Source organism: Notamacropus eugenii, chromosome 3 (genome assembly GCF_028372415.1).
Source record: "Notamacropus eugenii isolate mMacEug1 chromosome 3, mMacEug1.pri_v2, whole genome shotgun sequence".
In the NCBI taxonomy this organism is placed as follows: domain Eukaryota; kingdom Metazoa; phylum Chordata; class Mammalia; order Diprotodontia; family Macropodidae; genus Notamacropus; species Notamacropus eugenii.
Window position 1 is genome coordinate 119,034,079 of NC_092874.1, and position 19,062 is coordinate 119,053,140.

The window sequence follows — 19,062 nt, forward strand, 5'->3', positions numbered from 1 at the left end:
ACCATGTGTGATGCAATAAGGAAAAGCTTTTTTTTAAAAGGATTAGCTAAATAGTGAATTCTGAAGTTCAGAGCTCAATCAAAAAGGCAATCTTAAATTGCTCATTCAAACTGTTCCTGAAGTCCAAGGCTGCTTCAAGGATACTTATAGAGACAATATAAGATCTTCCAAAGAGAAACCAGCACCTATTATAACAATAACATCTTCTACATAGTGGTACTTAATAGTATGTATGCTAAATTGAAACAACTCATTTCCAGGGCTCATTTTCTAGGGCACTGAGAAAATGTAGAAGAGTCTTTGGAAAGGAAGAAAAAAAAAATGGAGGAAAGAAAGAAAAGGAAATGTATTTAATAGCAATGAAAAGTTTGCATTTAGGTTCCTTCATTTTTTCCCTTAGCAAATAAAAGTCCTATCTTGAAAGCAGTTAAGTTCTTTATTGCTGAGTCCCACCCTAAATAATAGTAGTGGAGTTCTTTGAAAGGTTTGTAATTCATTGGAATATTAGTCCACACATCAAAGAATGATCATAAAATTGCTTCTAGGTAAACCCTTTCACTTTACAGATGATGAAATTCAGAGAGGTTAACTTGAGGTCTCCTTCCCAGCCCAATACTCTTTCTACAAAATAAAAAATCTTGCAAATATGATTGTTTATTTTCAAGTGTAAGACTTTTAAATGCTACCCAGCAGGTATCTCATCTTATTTAATCTTTTTATCTCCCTACACATAATACAAGGTTCTACAAATAGTAGGCCTTTAATAAATACTTTTTTAATTGAACTGTATTTTGTGTAAAATGACACAAAATAATTATTAGTCTTTTAGATGTATTTCTCTATAAATTGACAGATTCTCTCTATTTCTTCCTATTTCTCTAAGATTGAATAAAGACCTATTCCAAACAAGATCTGCCCTGGGATTTCAGCACACGCAACCGTTTCTTACCAACTATTCCTCACAATGTCATAAATCCAGAAGGAGTTCCTGACATTCTCTTCCCTCTTCTCTTTGTCTTTGCTGAGTCCAGACAGGACGTGTATTTCATTCAGTTCTGGATCAATGGTTGCCCTTTGTGTAAAACCTGTCATTGGGACTATTAAATTGGAAGTGAAAAAAAAAATTCACATTAGATAACAGGTATAATACCGAAAATTAATTCTAAGAAGATAAATATACTTGTTTCTTGGCTTAGAGGGGAAAGGGAAAGAAAAAAATTAAGTAGAGGGAAGAATTTGTTATTGGGATCACTTTTGACAAAAGGCAAATGTTCAAATGTCCAATTTATAAGCTGAAAAACAGAATCTAAACCTGGATGTGAAAAAGCAAACCTTGATGAAAGGTGGAGACAGGCACATTCAAGTTCTTATAATTCATATAAATACACTAAGACCAATTTCTCCGTAATATTTTTTCATTGGTTTGGATTTGTGATTTCACTGCTTTAGGGAACCCTGAGGGTGAAAAAGTGACTGTATTCACAGAGTTATACAATCCTTCCTCAACTTATAGTCTTGTAGCCTTGGGCTATATATAATGTTTTAACAATGAAAGATTAACTGAGGAGGTGGGACTTGAACTAGTTCTTTTACACACACACACACACACACACACACACACACACACACACACACACACACCCTCAATATGGTGTCAGAACATATCCAAACTCAGCACAGAAACAAGTGGGAATGTGTCAATGAACAAAGCATGGTTAAACACACACTCTCACAAATAGCATGATACATAAATATATTCAAACTGGACAGGAAAATGGTGTGATGGGGGGAACAGGCAGGGAGGAAAATACTAAGGAGGGAATAGTTTAAAGCAAAACCAACTTCCTAATCCTAAAGTGGAAGGGGAAGGGAGGAAGAACCACAATCTAAGGTGGCACTTTAGATTGCCTCCTATTAAGGAATGGCTGAACAAACTGTGGTTTATTAATAAGCTGTTACTAAACTGTAAGGAATGACAAGAGAGAATACCAAGGAATCCTGAATATTCTGAACTGACACAAGAATGAGCAGGCCCAGAATAATAATTTATATAAGGACAACACTGAAAAAACAACTTGGAAAGACTTAAGAATTCTGATCCATGTGACCACCAACCATGTCTCCAGAGAACCTCTGATGAAGCATGCTAATCATCTTCTGAAAAGAGAGAAGATGGATTGCAGAGACATGTTTTTGGACATGATCACCGTATGGCTTTGTTTTGTTTGATGATGATTATTTGTTTCAAGGCTTTTTGAGAAGAGAAAAAAGCACAGCCAAGTAGGAGCTTTAAAAGTAGCATAAAAGTAGCATGACATAGACACATAACACATCAATGGTATGAAATAGAGTCATAGTCCTATAGAATCCTTTTGGGGAATATAGAAATGTTGTGTGAATAGAAATGTTCTTTTCTGAGGTGTTTAAATTGAGAGGGAAAATTTTACTTCATGCAACCTTTGCCATGGATTTTAAAATGCTAATGTTTTAACAAAATACTTTGCTTTCAAAAAGAACAAGAATTAAGTTCTCAAAAAATCTAAAGCACCAAGTTTATTTAAAAGTATTAAATGTATTTAAATCAATACAGAACACTACAGCTAGACAAGGTAGCCAATACTGAGTTTGGGTCTTATTCACTCAGTACTCTAATGACAAAAATTCTATTACTTGTTTTTTTAAGCTTACCTTAAACTTACAATTGACATTTGAATTCTATTCCAGAAGATCTATAATACATACTAACTCACAAGTAATATGTCTGAAGTATTTTAGTAGAGAACTAAGTACAGCCAGGACAAACACATTAAATATACACACTCAACCCTCAGTCTCCAAAACTTTCATTCTTCATGCCCTATGCTTAAGTGGTTCTGTAAGGTATACATTCTTTTCTTTCCTTAAACTTAATATTAAATAAAACTTAAACTACTTAAGCTTGTTTTATGACTTCTTTTCACATTTAAGTTCATTTCAAAGTACTGAACATCATAATTTTTAGTCCTTCCTTTTTTTTCATTTTTGCTCACATTTCTTTTTGTATGGTTATACTTTATATGCACTCCGTTTCTCCAGTTCTGCCTTCCTTTGTTCTACTCCTCATTTCCATTATTTTGTAAAGATTTTTAGATATTTCTCTATATTCTTTTTACCTGTTGATCTAGGAGTTCCCTAAAAAAAACCCCAAAACCCCCACCAATCCAACTATGAATATTTTTGCTTTTGATCATTCTTTGGATATATTCCCAGCACTGGAATTATAGGATCAAAGGTGTATATTAGTTTTGTTACTTTTATTGTACATTGCTAGAGTGTTGTCTAAAGAATTCAACAAGTTTGAACTTCCATTAGTAATGAATGAGTGTACTTGTTTCTAAATAACATAACCAGTATTACATTTTGTTGCTTTTAATTTTTTTTTTGCTTGAATCTATGGGCGAGGTAGTACCTCAAAATGAGTATGGTGGAATATTTTTACTAAATCGTTAATATCTACTGATCATTTATAAATTGAAGATGGGGAGTAACTTTTATAAATTTTGAATATTTCTTTATAATATTTTTAGATGTCATGTTTTTTAAAATTAAATTTTATTTTATTTTTAGAAAGGCAGCAGAGTATAATGCAAATAGAGCAAACTTCAGAGACAGGAAGACATGGGTTCAAACCCTTCCTTTCACACAAGTTAAACATGTGACTCTAGACAAATCATATAACTCCTTCAAAGTTATGAGCATCTTCCTAAGACTGAAAGTTATAGAGGGTATGACAAATTGAATTAGTAGAAAAAACTTCCTCACCAGGAAATTCCTGGATATCAAGTTTTTGTCTATTATAGATGCTATAAATATTTTCGCTTTTTTCTTATAATTTTTCCAAAACATTTTATTTTTACGTAGTCAAGCAATTTTATGACCTCCAATACAATTTTGTTTGTTGAATAGAAAAAAACAATTTCCTCACTGTAAGTACTGCAATTTCTGCCACCTTTTAAAAAATTCTGATTGATAAAAAATTTATTGATGCCTTTTAAAAAAATAATTATTTGCAAAAATACCCCACTATTCCTACACTCCATACTAGGATGAAACCTTTCTCTGCAACAAAGAAAAATCATTAAACAAATTAAGAAATCCAATAGTGTTCATGTTTGACAATGTATATACAACATTTCTACCTTAGAAGTTCGTCACCACTAAGGTGGTAAGAAAAGAGGTTTATGTCACTAGCTATTCTTGAAAACCTTATTTAGTTTCTCAATTACCCAAACTCTGGCTTCCTTTAGTGATATTTTAAAAATTTACATTTTTGTAATCATTGTGTATATTTTTCACATATTCCTGTTTATTTTACTGTACATTAGTTCATACAAATCTTGTCATGTATATTTGAATTCCTTATACTTGTCATTTTAATGGGATGATCTTTCTATTATATTCATATAAGCGCTTTTTCAAATAATCCCCAAAGGATGGGTATTTTGTTAATAGTCTTTTGCCATCAGTAAGAGGATGCCTATTTTGGTATATTTTGGGCCTTTCTTTTTGCTTCTGATCTCCTTATGCTATATGATCAGTTAAAAGGGAAAAGTAGGTTAAAGAGATAGGAAAAATTTAGTCCTGTTTAACACAACACTGAAAATTGTTATCTCAGATCAACTCTCAGCTCCAAATATAGCATTACCAGTGTGCCTATCTTCCCAAAGATCTATCAACATTGGATATTTTTGTCTTTTATTTCATCTTTGACAAAACCTGAGTTGTTTTAATTTTTATTTGTCTTACTATTAAGGAGTTGGACCTTGCTTTCAAAAGGTCTTTTATAGTTTTTGAAAATCTTAAGATCTGTTTTTTCATGTTCTTTGGCCATTTAATTAGTGGAAATGGCTGTTGGCCTTCATATACTTTTGCCAGTTGCCTACATGTATTGGCTCTCAGGCTTTTATCAGTGTTCTTTAGTGTAAATATTTTTTTCTATCTCAATAGTTCCTCTTGTCCTATTTTATCTTTAAAATAAAAAAAGAATTAAATCTTATTTTTTTTCTCAATTAAGAAACATCTGCTCTTTTCCCCCACCCTTTTCCTCTCTCCCGGAGGGGGAAAAAAAGAAAGAAAAATAATACCCCAGCAACAAACATGGATTGTTAAGCAAAATACATTCCCACACTGGCCATTTCCAAAAATGTATTTCTTACTCTGCCTATTTAGACCATCACCTCTCTGTAAGGATGTAGGCAGTATTGTAAATCATTAATCCTCCAGAATTATAGTTCATCATTACACGGAAGAGTTAAGTCAAAACTCTTCATTTTTACAATGTTGTTATAGTCTAAAATTGTTCTCCTGGTTCTTCTATTATCTCTCTCAGTTTAAAGTGAAGGCCAAGTGATGTCTGCTCTCACTTGAGCCCCTTGATAATATGAAATAGGTCCCTGTCCCATCAAGCGTACCAACTATATCCTCCCCCATCCCAGCCTCAGCCCTTTATCTCTCTTCCTTAAGGGAAAAACAACAACAACTCTCCAGGCCACTCATGTTATCTGACTCCCTCTATCACACCATGGTTCTTAAAGGATTCTTTTTATCATTTTTCTCTTCTCTTCTACCCTCCCCTAATAGAATGCATTAACTTATCCTTAAGAGACTTTTTTGATTGCTCATATGTACTTTTTTTTATAACTCTGTGTTTGTATTTCAAAGTTTCTCACCAGGAAAGCTTGCACATCCTCTTTCATTAAAGATTCATTCACTCTTGTAGGATTATGTACAGCTTTGTAGGTAAACTATTCTTTTTAAGTCTCTTAATTTTATTTGCCTTTAGAATACTGTATTCTATACTCTCCCTTTTTTTTACTGATAGCTGCTAAATCTCATGTGATCCTGGCTCTAGTTTCTTGCTATTTAAACTCCCTATGGCTTCTTACAGTATTTTTTCCCCTCTGTCCTGGAAAGCCTGTATTTTGGCTATGATAGTCAGAAGGTTAAAGCTATCTATAAGTCAAAGGAAAAAAATGCCCTAAATCTTTATTGATCAGAGAAATGCAAATTAAAACAACCCTGAGGGTACTACCTCACATCTATCAGATTGACTAACATGAAAAAAAAAAGAAAATGACAAATGAGGTAGAGGATATGGAAAAATTTGGAGACTATTGGACTGCTGGAATTTTGAACTAATCCAACCATTCTGGAGAACAATTTGGAACTAGGTCCAAAAGGCTAAAAAGTTGTGTATACCCTCTGGCCTAGGAATACCACTACTAAGTCTATATTTCAAAAAGATCAAAGGAAAGGGAAAAGTACATATATGCACAAAAAATATTTATAGCAGCTCTTTTTGTGGCAAAGAACTGGAAACTGAATGGATGCCCATCAATTGGGGAATGGCTAACTATGTTGTGGTCTATGACTGTGATGGAATACTACTGTGCTATAAGAAATGACAAGCAGGATGTTGTTAGAAAAACCTGAAAAGACTTACTTGAATTGACGCAAAATGAAGTTAGCAGAAACAGGAAAACATCGTAGAGCATAATAGCAATATCGTCCTATTATCAAGTGTGAATCACTTATCTATTCTCAGCAATACAATGATCCAAGACAATTTTGAAGACTTATGAAAAAACGTTCTCTATCTCCAGAGAAACAACTGATAAAGAGTCTGAATGCTGACCGAAGCATACTTTTTAAAACTTTTTTTTTTGTCTGTTGGTGGTGGTTGTTTTCTGGTCTGTGTTTTCTTTCACAACACTGACTATATGTCTTGCTCAAAGGTCAAACCTTAAACCCAATTCACTCTGGAGCTCATAGACTGGACAACAAGTCCCCACTCATTTAGCAAAAATTGTAATTACTAAATAGTAATTGTTCCTCTTGACCCAGGAACGCTGAGGGTCTTCCCCTCCCAGTTTGATTTTTTTTGATTAAAGTGGTCATCCCTTGAGTAGCTATTTAAAGAAGCCTATTCACTGAATTGGTTTATCTTACTCAAAGTGAGAATGTGACAAGACCTTAGCCTGAAAGGGCCAGAGTCTCCCATTGCATCTCCAGTCTTCCTGATGAATCAGGCCACTGGACCCAGATGGCTCTGGAGGAGAAAGTGAGGCTGGTGACCTTGAACAGCCCTCCCTCACTCAAATCAAAGTCCACTCCAAGTTATGTCATCATCTTGACGTTGTGGTCCTCTTCGAGAACAAAGGACAAACACAACAACAACAACATGACTAATATGGAAATGTTTTACGTGACTACATATACATAACCTATATCAAATTTCTTGCCTTTTCTATGAGGGGGAAAGGGAGGGGTAGAAGGAGAGAACTTGGAACTCAAAATTTTTTAAAATACCAAATGATAGAAATTGTTTTTACTTGTAATTGGGAAAAAAAAAGTATTAAATTTTTTTTTAAAAAAAGGAATATACTGAAAGACAGGTCACCCTCAGTTCTCTAGATGAGTTTCTCAAACAAAGCCATCTTCAAAAATATTAATTTACACTGTGTAAGTTACAATATTACAGTAATGCAAAGGCAAGTAAACTAGAAATAGGTATCTTTGGGTCTTTCTGTAAAAGGATACAGTTCAAAAACACGTCACCAAAATTTCTTTAAAACATTTTTTTTAAAGTATGTCATACTATTTTCACTGACACGTAGGGAATTTGCTTTTCCAATATTATTATAAAACATAAGAATTTGTAATCACGACAACTATAAAGCTGAAGTGAACAATTTCTTTATATGTGATAATAAAATTTTAGATTTATCACTCCAGGGATATTGTTAAGAATGCAGACATATAAAGGTATGAAATGCCTTGCCTGGAAGATTTGGATTAATATGTTACTTACACATTTCCATGTTAATTGCCCAAAGCTTACATATATTCCTTCCTAGATCAATTCCAATCTCAATCCCATTTCACAATCCAAAAGTTGTACAAAAGGAAAACAAAAATATTCATTTTTTATCCACATTGCAGAACATTCAATATGTTTCTAAAAAAAGAAACCAAACATCAAATATCTTTCTTAAAATATATATTTTAAAATTTTAATTATTTCTTTAAAATTTGACAGACACAAATCACTCCTGTGTACTTCTAATTCATTTTTACTAATGGAAAATAAATATGAATGTGAAATTACACAGATAGCACTACTTCTCAAAAAACAATGAATCTGTAAAAGTTTCTAATGGACAACTTTTTACTCAAAATACATGGACTAAAGGATAACAAGAAGGTTAACACAACAAAGTTTCAATCATGATTTTAAATAGAATGAAAATTATGTGTGTAGATATATATGTGTGTGCGTGTATATACACACATATATATGTATGTATGTTGTTGTTGTGTTTGTCCTTTGTTGCTGAAGAAGACCATGCCATCAGAGAAATAATGACATGATTTGCATTTGACTTTGTTTTGAGAGAGCAAGGGTTGTGCAGGTCACCAGCCTCACTTTTCCTCCAGAGTCATCTGAATCCAGTGACCTGATATTCCTTGGGATGACTGGAGATGACCCAGGATGCACTGGGAGACCTAGGCCTCTTTAGGCCAAGGTCTATGCAGGTACTCACTTGGGGTGAGGTAACGCCCATTCATTGAACAGGCCTGTTTAAAAGAAGTAGTCAGGGCATGGCTCCTTTAATGAGGCAAAGAAGAGAAAGACATCAGGCTGGGAGGGAAACAGCAACAGTTACTATGGGTAATCACTCTGAAGCAAGGAGAGTCCAGAAGAGAGCCTTTAGGCAGGGGGCAGGGGCCCCATGGTGTCTGAGCTACAGAGTACAACAGGTTCAAGGGGCAGAGCAGGGCAGGGATACTAGCCAGAAAAACTCAAGTCAACTGGGCATCTTTTGGCCATCCAAATTTACCTTCCTTTGGAGAGGAGAAGGAAGGGGAGGGGGAGACAAATAGGAGAGAAAGAGCTGAATCTACTCACAGGGTTGTGTTCATCCTTCATTGCCAAAGAAGACCATATACACACAGAAAGAGAAAGAGGAATAGATACGCATACTAACAATTATTAGCAGTGTTGTTTTCCTCACTCATACCAAAAAACCCAAGATTTATGTACAGAAATATAGCTTAACAGGGGTGAGAAGGGAGGGTTAAGTCTTTAAATTTTGCTGCTAGGAAACTTGACTGAGTATCAGAGACTTTACCAGTGTTTGTAAACTGACCCAGAAAGAAAAATGATACAAACAGACTAAGTAAACAAATATCACGTGTTAGTCATGAATATATTTTAAATGGATGGTTGTCTAGGGAAACAGGATTGGGAATTATATAACATTTACTCCTGCCAACTTATTTTCATAGAGCCTTTTTAGGAGATGATGATGACAATCCTCCCACCCTTTCAACTTTCTTATTCTGTTATTAGAATTCTGAAAACTTTCAACAGCATAGTTGAAGATGAAATGATTGGATGTTTTTCATGTCATACATATTGCTCTCCATCACAAATACAAATTAGCAAGCCATTCTGAAAAAGCTAACAAAGCTTTATAGAAAGAACTACAACCTAAAACTTGAATTTGTTACCACAGCACTGTTCTACATCAGCTTTCTAATGTATAGAAATAGTACTGTTGGAAGGTACTTGTTGAGGAAACTGGAATTTTTATGAAAAATTCAAGGAATACAGAATAAGTCAGGTAATGTGTGAGTTGCAGAGAAAGGATATGATATTTTCTAAACCCAAACTTGATTATCCAATGATAAAACAAAGCTACTAAATAATAGGGGCTCCCAAATATCTTGATAAATGATGTGGATTAATTAAATGACGTAGATTAAGTAAATGATTACTGCTTTTAAAAATAAATTTTTATTGATGTCTTTTGTTTTTATACATCCTATAATATCCAGTATCCTTCTCTGTTTCCTCTGAAAGTCATCCCATACAACAAATATTATCTTTTAAAGACAAAAAGAAAAAAAAATCAGCAAACCTAACAAATATTCCAAAAAAGTCCAAAAATATATGTAGTTATTATGGACCTTCCCACTTCTATGAAAGGGCAGAATGGGTGTGTCTTCTCAGAGCTTTCCTTTTGAGCTATGTTTGTTATTTATAATTTTGAAACATTCAGTTTTGATTTTTTATTGTGGTGGTTCTTTCCATTTTTATTGTTGTAACAGTCACTGTGTTTTAAATTATTATCTTGGTTCTTGCTCACTTCATTCTCTATTTTTTCACACAGACCTTCTATGCTTCTCTGTGTTCATAACATTCATCATTACAGAACAAAAATGTTCCATTACATCCATGTACCACAATTCATTTAGTCATTTCCCAATTTCTAGGCATCTACTTTGTTTCCAATTCTTTGCCACTGCTGCTATAAATATTTTGGTGTATATGGTACTTTCTTCTCCTTAACAACCTCCTTGGGATATAAGTCTAATCCTAATGAAGGAGAGGTTGTAGAAAGATGGCTGCATTAGCAGACTCTTTGTGGGGCTCTGAATTAGACCAAACATTCTGGAAAGCAATTCGGAATAATGGAAAGAAAGTAACTAAAGTGTCTGCTCATCTACTCTGATAAAGATTCTGCTGCTTATAATATGTACCAAGGAGGTCAGTGATTAAAGGAAAGGTTCTGTATATACCAAATAATTCATATCAATACTTTTGGTGGTATAAAAGAAATGGAAGTAATGTAAGTGCCCACTGATAAGGAAATGGCTAAATAAAGAGTGATGTATAAAAGTAATGAAATAGTATGGTGCTCTAAGAAATGGTGAATATAAAGACAACCAAAAAAATGGAAAGTCCTATTTAAATACCTACAAAGTATAGTAAGCAGAAGCAGGAAAACTATGTAAAAAAGAATACAGCAAAGTAAATAGAAAGAATGGTAACAAAATAATCAAAACTCAATCTTGCAAAACTTTAACAATCAACCTTGGCCCAAACGAAGACATCTCCTCCTGCTTCTTTATTGAGGTGCAAGACTACATGTAGGTGTGCAAAATTATATGTAGCATTGGATTGTTCAACATTTTATTTTTGCTGAAGATTTCCCCTCTTTTTTACTTTTTTTCATTATATGGGATGATGGCTCTCTGGGAGAGAAAGAGATACATTTGTTAACTCTGAGTGCTTAAGTAGAATTTCCAATTTCTTTAAACAAAATCATCTATCTTTACTTCCTCTTATCAAAATGTTCCCCAAAATGCAGGCATACAAAAATGTAACTTATTCCCTGAAAGAACACTTTATAACAAATCAGACAGTGTCAATTCAATGGTTTAGATTATATATGCTGACACTGAAGAGAAAAATATATTGTTACAGTCTTAGAAAGTTGGATGAGATGAAATTTGTGGAGTTTTAAACACTATTCCTTGTTACTAAAAATAAAAATTAAGTTCAAGTTTCTTTAGAACATTAGATATTTTAGCTTAGGTAATTCAGTGCACAATTAGAGATCACAGGTCAAGTTTCTGTGGAATCTGGCACCTACAAGAAGTCACACAATTCTACAAATGCATAACTATAACACCTAATTTAAGATGTAACAACCCAACTAATTTTTTTTCTGTGGTTTCAACAGTTAAGATCTGAAAAAGTTACAGTGGCACATTAATACTAATTTTTAACAAATAATACAGATTACTGAGCCATAGCAAAATGCGATAATTACATGTTATGTCCTTTTTTAAATAACAGTATTCATATTGGTATTTCTTTGGAAGTATAGTTAATATGTTTTATAACCATCCATTAAAAACCATTGAAGAATTACAGTGGCTCACTTTATATTTTTGGTTATCTTTTTCCATAATCAGTAGTACTTTTACTTGTAAACTACTAATCATTAAAAGGCCATTTTCTTATAATGTATTCTTTTGATTTAAGTCCCACTCCAATGCCTCACTATAGCATGGAACTGACTCACTTCTTTTTTTCCCCAACATTTTAATTGTCTTTTGTTTTTCTTTCACATCAGTCATTTCCCTTTACTATCCTGTTCCTTGCATTTCATCTCTCCTTGTAAGAAAGAAAAACAACAAAGTACATAATTGAGTGACAAAGCAATGAAGTCTGATTATATATGGTACGTTCCATACCCATAATTCTCCATCTCACTAAAGAGAAGGGATTTATCCTGTCCTCTGGATCCAAAAGTATTCACTGCAATTAATTTGAGCTCAGCTGCCTTTCAGTGTCCATTTCATTTACTAAATTACTGTCATAAATATGTAAGTGCTCTTGGTTCTTCTGTTTTGTTTTTTATCACATAGTACAAATATCCTGTTTCTCTGAATTTCTTACATACCTATCTTGTTGATTGTTTGCCATATTTACATCTGCCTCAATTGGTTCAATGATTCTGAGTTGCCAAAAGCTATGCCTAGGGAGTTAAGATTCTGACAGATTGGCCACATGCTTTACACCTAACTTTATCTAGTATCTTTTCCCCCTTTTTCCAAGACAGTCACTCAAAACAACAAAATAATTTTAAAGAAAAAAATGAGAAAAACTTAAATCAGTATATCAAATGAGTCTAAAAATACTACAGAGTACTACACTGGTACCTTCCACCTCTGCAAAGGAGTGGGGGTCTTCTCAGATCTCTTCTATGGAGTCAAGCTTGTTTTTTATTTTGTAACCTTCTTTTCACTTTTCATGGGTGTTCTTTACATTATTGTAATATTAATGTATGTTGTTTTCTTAGCTCAGCTTACTCTACATCATTTCATGTAAATTTTCCACTGTATTCATCATATTCATTTGGATAGTAATATTCTGTTACATTCATGTACTATGATTTGTTTACCCATTCCCCAATCGATGGGAACCTACTTTATTTCCAATTCTCAGCTACTAGAAAAAGTGCTGTTATAAATTTTGAGGCATATGGGCATTTTATTCTTATAAAAGCCTCCTTGGGACATAAACTTACTAATAGAATCTCTAGGTCAAGTATATCAATATTTTAGTCACTTCATGCTTAATTCTAAAACGCTTTCTAAAATGCCCGTACTGATTTACAACTCCACATACGTTAAAAGTGACTTCTCTTTCTGTAAACCTTCCAACCCTATTTGCATCTTTTGTCATTTTTGCAATTTGCAAGGTGTGAGGAGAAACTATAGGGTTATATTGACAGGCATTTCTCATGTTATTGTAATTTGGAGCATTCAATCATGATTAACAGTTTGTGGTTCTTCTTTTGAGATCTTTTTCTTTATATTCTTTGACTAGTTATCTTTTGGAAAATGGCTTTTGGTCATTTGACAGTATTCTACATATAAGTCATTCTCCAACTGATAAATGGTCAAAGGATATGAACAGGCAGTTTTGAGAGGTAAAAATTAAAGTTATCTATAATCATATGAAAAAATGTTCTAAGTCTCTACTGATTAGAGAAATGCAAATCAAAACAACTCTGAGGTACCACATCATACCTGTCAGATTGGCTAACGTGACAAAATAAGAAAATTATAAATGCTGGAGGTGATGTGGGAAAACTGGAACACTAATGCATTGATGGTGGAATTGTGAACTGACCCAAAAATTCTGGAGAGTAATTTGGAACTATGCCCTAACGGCTATGAAACTGCATATCCTTTAAACAAGTAATACCATTCCTAGGTCTGTATCCTAAAAATGGGGAAAGGACCCATATGTACAAAAATACTTATAGCAGCTCTATGTGTGGTGGCCAAAACCTGGAATCAGTGGGATGCCCATCAATTGAGGAATGGCTGAATAAAGTATAGTATATGAATGTAATGGAATACTATTGTGCTATAAAAAATGATGAGCAGGTAGACTTTGGAAAAATCTGGAAAGACTTATATGAACTGATGCTGAGTGAAATAAGCAGAAACAAGAGAACATGTACACAGTAAGAGCCACATTTTGCAATGATTAACTCTGGTAGATTTAGCTCTTTTCAGTAATACAAGGATCTAAGACAACTCCAAAAGACTCATGATGGAAAATGCTATCTACATCCAGAGAAAGAATGGAGTCTGAATGCAGATAGAAACATACTATTTGTTCTCTATTTGTTTTGCTTTCTTTTTTCTCATGGTTTCTCCCCTTCATTCTAATTCTTCTTTACAACATGACTAAAGTGAAAATATGTTTAATAAAAATGTATATGTAGGGCCTTTTATCAGATCATACACCATTTTGGAGAGGAAGGAGAAAATTTAAAACTCAAAAGCTTATGGAAATGAATACTGAAAACTAAAATTAAATAAATTAATTTAAAGGAAAAAACCCAAAGTATTCTACTCTGCTGTAAGACTCTCCATTTGATTGACAGGTCCCTCTCAGAACCTCCTTTTTCCACAATGATTGATAATCATGTGGTTTTAAGATTTAAAAATGATTATGTTACTTTCCTAATGTTAAATTATCTCTGAATCCCTGGTATAAATCTAATTTCGTGATAATGATTTCTTACCACTACAGTCTGAAAGGGTTGTACTTAAATTTTTTGAATTGATATTTATTAATAATATTAGGATATAGTGCTCCTGAACTTTATCTTTCTCTGGTTTAAGTATTATGACTGTATTTGTCTCATAAAAAATATCTGGTAGAGTGCTTTCTTTCTCAATTTTTGAGAATAATCTTTGTATACTGGTGCTATTCTTTTGATAGAATTTACTTGTAGGCAGGGGATGAGGAAGTTTCTCATATCATGTTTCAAACGTTTTCCTTTGCCATCAGTTCTTCTGTTTAAATTCTGCTTTCTCCCCTGTAACCTTGTACACTTTTAGATGGAAATCTTTCAATATTGGTCAATATGCTGTTATGTTATTTTAACCCCATAGATGTTTTTCTCTTTCTAGACTTTTTCTTCTTTGGGGTAAAATTTATTATATTACTTGCACCTTTGTTGGCTATTGTGTATTTGGTTACTTTTTTTGTTATTTCTGTTGTCTGGAATATTTGAACAACAAAAATTTGGTCAGGTCTGGTTTTCTTTCCAGGAATGCTTAAATTCCTTTGTGTTATCTAACATGCATCTTTTTTTATTGATAATTAGGATCAGGTTTGCAGGGAATGTCACTTTGGGCTGTACCTTGAGTTCCTCTGCTCTTTGGAATACATCTCATCTCTTCTTGCAGTTCTGTGTATGCAGAATAGTCTTGTGTTTTTCATATTTCCTTTCTGTTATAATTTAGTATCTTTCTTCCCTTTGCTTGCAGAATTATTGTCACTAGAACTGCTAAATTTAACCACTACATATGTCTTGAAGTCTGCAGTATAGCATTGGAGACAATTCATGGATTCTTTTGATTGGGACTTTTTTTCCCCAAGCTGAGAAGTTCTTGGCAGTTTTCTTGTATTATTTCTTGCATTTCAGGTTGTTGTTTTTTTTTTTAACTTATCACATTTTTCTCAGAGACCTATAATCATTAAGCTGTGTGTACACATCTTGACTTCAAGATACACAGGCTTTACTTGAGAACAGATCATGTTTTCTTTTAACGTGACTGCTTTGTGGTTCCCTTCTTCCAGATCAAGTGTTGAATCATTTTCCTTTCCCTTACATTTATTCAGAGATGTTTGGACTTGTTCAGAAAATCTGGAGGTCAGAGTCCCTTTAATTATGAGTATCTTCCTACTGATTTATCTGATTGTGCTCAAAATTTTTAACCTAGTTTTATTCTTCCTGACATTTTTTGGTCATTTCAGTCATTTTTCCTTATATTCTCCTATTGACCTCTTTCTGATTGACTTTAATGGTAGTTTCTTCAAGGACTGGACCTCAGTTATCTCTGCCTCCTCCCCATGCTAGGGAATTAATTTTTTTTACAGACCTCAGTCTCTTCCCCAAAGGACTTGGGCATGGGGAGCGGGCTATAGAACTGGCCTCAGTTGTATCTTAGTGCCTTTTCCTTCAGGCTTGAGCAACAGTTTCCCCTCAACCTTCTCCCCCTCCCCCTCCTCCCACCCTAAAACTAACAGCTTACCCCAGTTCCCTCCATAGCTCAGTTCTCTGGCTCCTGGACCCTCACCTTCAGTGTAGGACTGGCAGAATGAAGTGCTGTTGCTTGTTATCTCACAATGATTGAGTTAAGGTAGAGGGAGGGTATAAGAAGGTGGCAGAAATTGCAGCACCAAGGGAACTGCCAAGTCAATCCCAGAGCACAAGTCCTCCAGTCAGGCTTTGATGCTCAAGAGCACTTCAAAGAGGTGGTTTATGGATTAGGCTTATCTCCTGTAAGCTCACTGAGTTGTTAATTCAGAGTTCTTGGTGTCTTAGACCATGGAGGTAGCTGTGATTGCTTTATCCCTTGTGCAAAATTATTATTTTGGAGATTTGTAAGTTCATGAGGATCAGAACAAATGCCTGTTCCTCCATCTTGTTCACACAACCCAGAAATGATTGGATCTTTCTCCCCTAAATCCAGAACCATAACCCAACCGGGCTCTATAGTCTCTGATCTCTGTGTACACAATTTACAGACTCTGAAAACTCTCTTGGGAATAGAAAAATGAAAGAGGCTTCTCAATTATGATATGGGCAATGGCACTTTACCAAAGGAGACTGGACTCCTTACAATTTGGAGAAACTGAGATTATGATACAAAGGTTTCCCAACTCTCAGTGTAGCTTTAGGATACAAGAGAAGAGCAGAATTCCATTTCTTCATTATCATTCACACACACTCCCACTTCCACCTCCACCTCCACCCTCACTGCCACTCGTTGGTGATAGAAGACTTTGCTCTAAGGATTTCCAGATACTAAGAAACATTATCTATTTGGATAACTATGATTTGGCTTTCTTTCTATTCTGGGTCAACTCATCTTACTTTTCTTAAATATATTTTTTTTCTATACATACTTTCAAGGTAACTACAAAACCTTATTCCTCACCCTTGCCCATGTCTACTTAACAAAAATTTTTAATACAAATTACAAAGTACTGAAAAGGCAACGAAAGATAGGCGAAGAGAGAAAACTTTAATTACAAAATTACAAAAAAACTACTTGCCTTCTATCTACTTAACAGAGATTCAGTGGATATTAGGCACTCTGAGTCCCTTAAATAGGGATTCACAAACTGAAGGTTCTGTTAAGGTTATTCTACCACCCTGAGGTCCTGGATGGAAGATGTTTTTCATGAACTGGTGCAGTGGGTCAAAAAATTTTCAAGAATCATTGCAGAATGCCTAAAATACATCCAATTATAGCCATGACCTGGAGTATCAATACTTAAAGTATCAAGGGCAATTCCAGAAGTCCACGAACCAAATATATTTTTTATCAGTATGAAATATTCCTATCATATAATTAACTCATATTTGGAATCCAGGCACCAAACTGCCTGACAAAAACTAATAAAAGACTTTTGAAAAGGCTTACCATAAAGCTACTGCAAATCTATTTTAAAAGCTGCTAAGTTTTCTGTTTAGATATTATATTGAAAAAGGTCTCTTCTGGAAAGAGACACAAGTCACTTTGAAAAGTTTCTGAAACGGAATCAGAAAATCTTCAAATTGAAAGAAATTTAAGAATTCACCTAATCCAGACCACTTCCAGACATACACACACACATCCCCTTTTAGCTAATCAAGAACTTTAGAGTACCTGAAAGATGAATTCCGTTTTAAACAAACTCAACAAAGATAGGCATCCAATCCTCTATTTCAATTTAATGACAGAAAACTCACTATGGAACAAGGAAACATTTCATTTTTAGACAAAACAATTGTTATCATGTTCTTTCTTTTTTTTTTTTACACTAAACAAAAATGTGCTTCCTTGAATCTTTCAACTATCATTTCCAGTTCTGCTTGTTAGGGATAAACAGAAGTCTCTCAGTCTGTCTCTCTTTCTCTGTTGACATAATAATTCTTCAAGTATTTGCAGGGGGAAATGTTTCCTATTCTCCAAATTGCAACTCTGTTAATTTTTTATTTTTAAAATTCTGTCAATAACTTTCAGTTCTGCTGAGATAAAATTGTGTACAGTTGGTACTCTTGACATTTTTTTTTTTTTGTCATTTAAGTTAAGGGGTTATCGATTTTGTAAAGTTTATTATATACCCATTCAGGTCTGTTTCTTTTACTTCTGCTACAATATTAATTACTAATAGGCTATGTTATATAAGGAATATGTCTACTATTTCTTTTTTATGTTTATTTATAATTTCTGCGTCCCAGTAGTCTATTTTTGTAAAGGCATTATGGAGTGTTGAAAAATGTATTACCGTTCATAAGATAAGTCTTTCAGCTTTATTATCTTCAGAGATTTGTCCTCCTTATTGATAGATTTGTCCAGTTCAGAGAAATAAACATTACAGGTACCTGCTACTACTGCTAGTATATCTTTTGGCAATTCAGTTAACTTTGTCTTTATGAATTTATTGGCTACATTGTTTGGAACATATGTTTAGTGTTGATGTTGGCTCACTGTTTATGGTTTCTTTAAGAATAATATACTTCAGTTGATACTTTGAATTTCTGTCTTTGTTTGATATCTTGGTTGCAACTCCTCTTGCTATTTTAGAGTCAACTGCTGCCCAACAAATTCTGTCCCAGATTTTCATTTTAATTCTCTCTTTATTTTTTATGGAACTGTTTTATTCATTAACATTTTAGTTGTGATTTCCTCCACTGATTTCTTAAGTATTGCTATTTTTTTTTAAAAACCACCTTCCCTTTATCAAAGTAATTTTCCATGGTTAATTTGATTTGAATTCATCCCCATAGGCCTTCTCCTTAGTACCAGTTCCTGAATGTTTACCTTTCCCCATTTACTTATTTCTCCCTGGTTTTTTTTTGTCCCATTTCTTTCCCTGTATAGTTACACATTTAGTTCAAAATATTACCTCCCCTCCAACTTGTTAGTATTATATTAACTTTCTTTTGCTGTGTCTTTTTCTAAGACCTTTCGTTTTTATTTTATTCTCTTCATTATTTCTCTTTCTTTTTGTTGTTTGCAAACAATGATTAATTAAATCTCACATTAAGCCCCTGAACAACAAACAGGAAGGCAAAGGCAGGTAAGGACCACAGGAATACTACACACACTGAACCCACTCTGCTACAGGTCCCTGTTTCCAGTACA

At 33.8% G+C, this 19,062-nt stretch overlaps 1 protein-coding gene across 2 annotated transcripts in view; it reads right to left on the bottom strand.

Annotated features, from left to right (window-relative positions):
- Nucleotides 1–19,062, bottom strand: part of MKLN1 (muskelin 1) — a 244,633-nt gene that overhangs the window by 36,836 nt on the left and 188,735 nt on the right. For both annotated transcript variants that reach the window (XM_072650124.1, XM_072650123.1), the window contains exon 13: nucleotides 950–1,097. In XM_072650124.1, coding sequence (XP_072506225.1) covers nucleotides 950–1,097 — 148 coding nt within the window. The remainder of the gene's footprint in view (nucleotides 1–949; nucleotides 1,098–19,062) is intronic.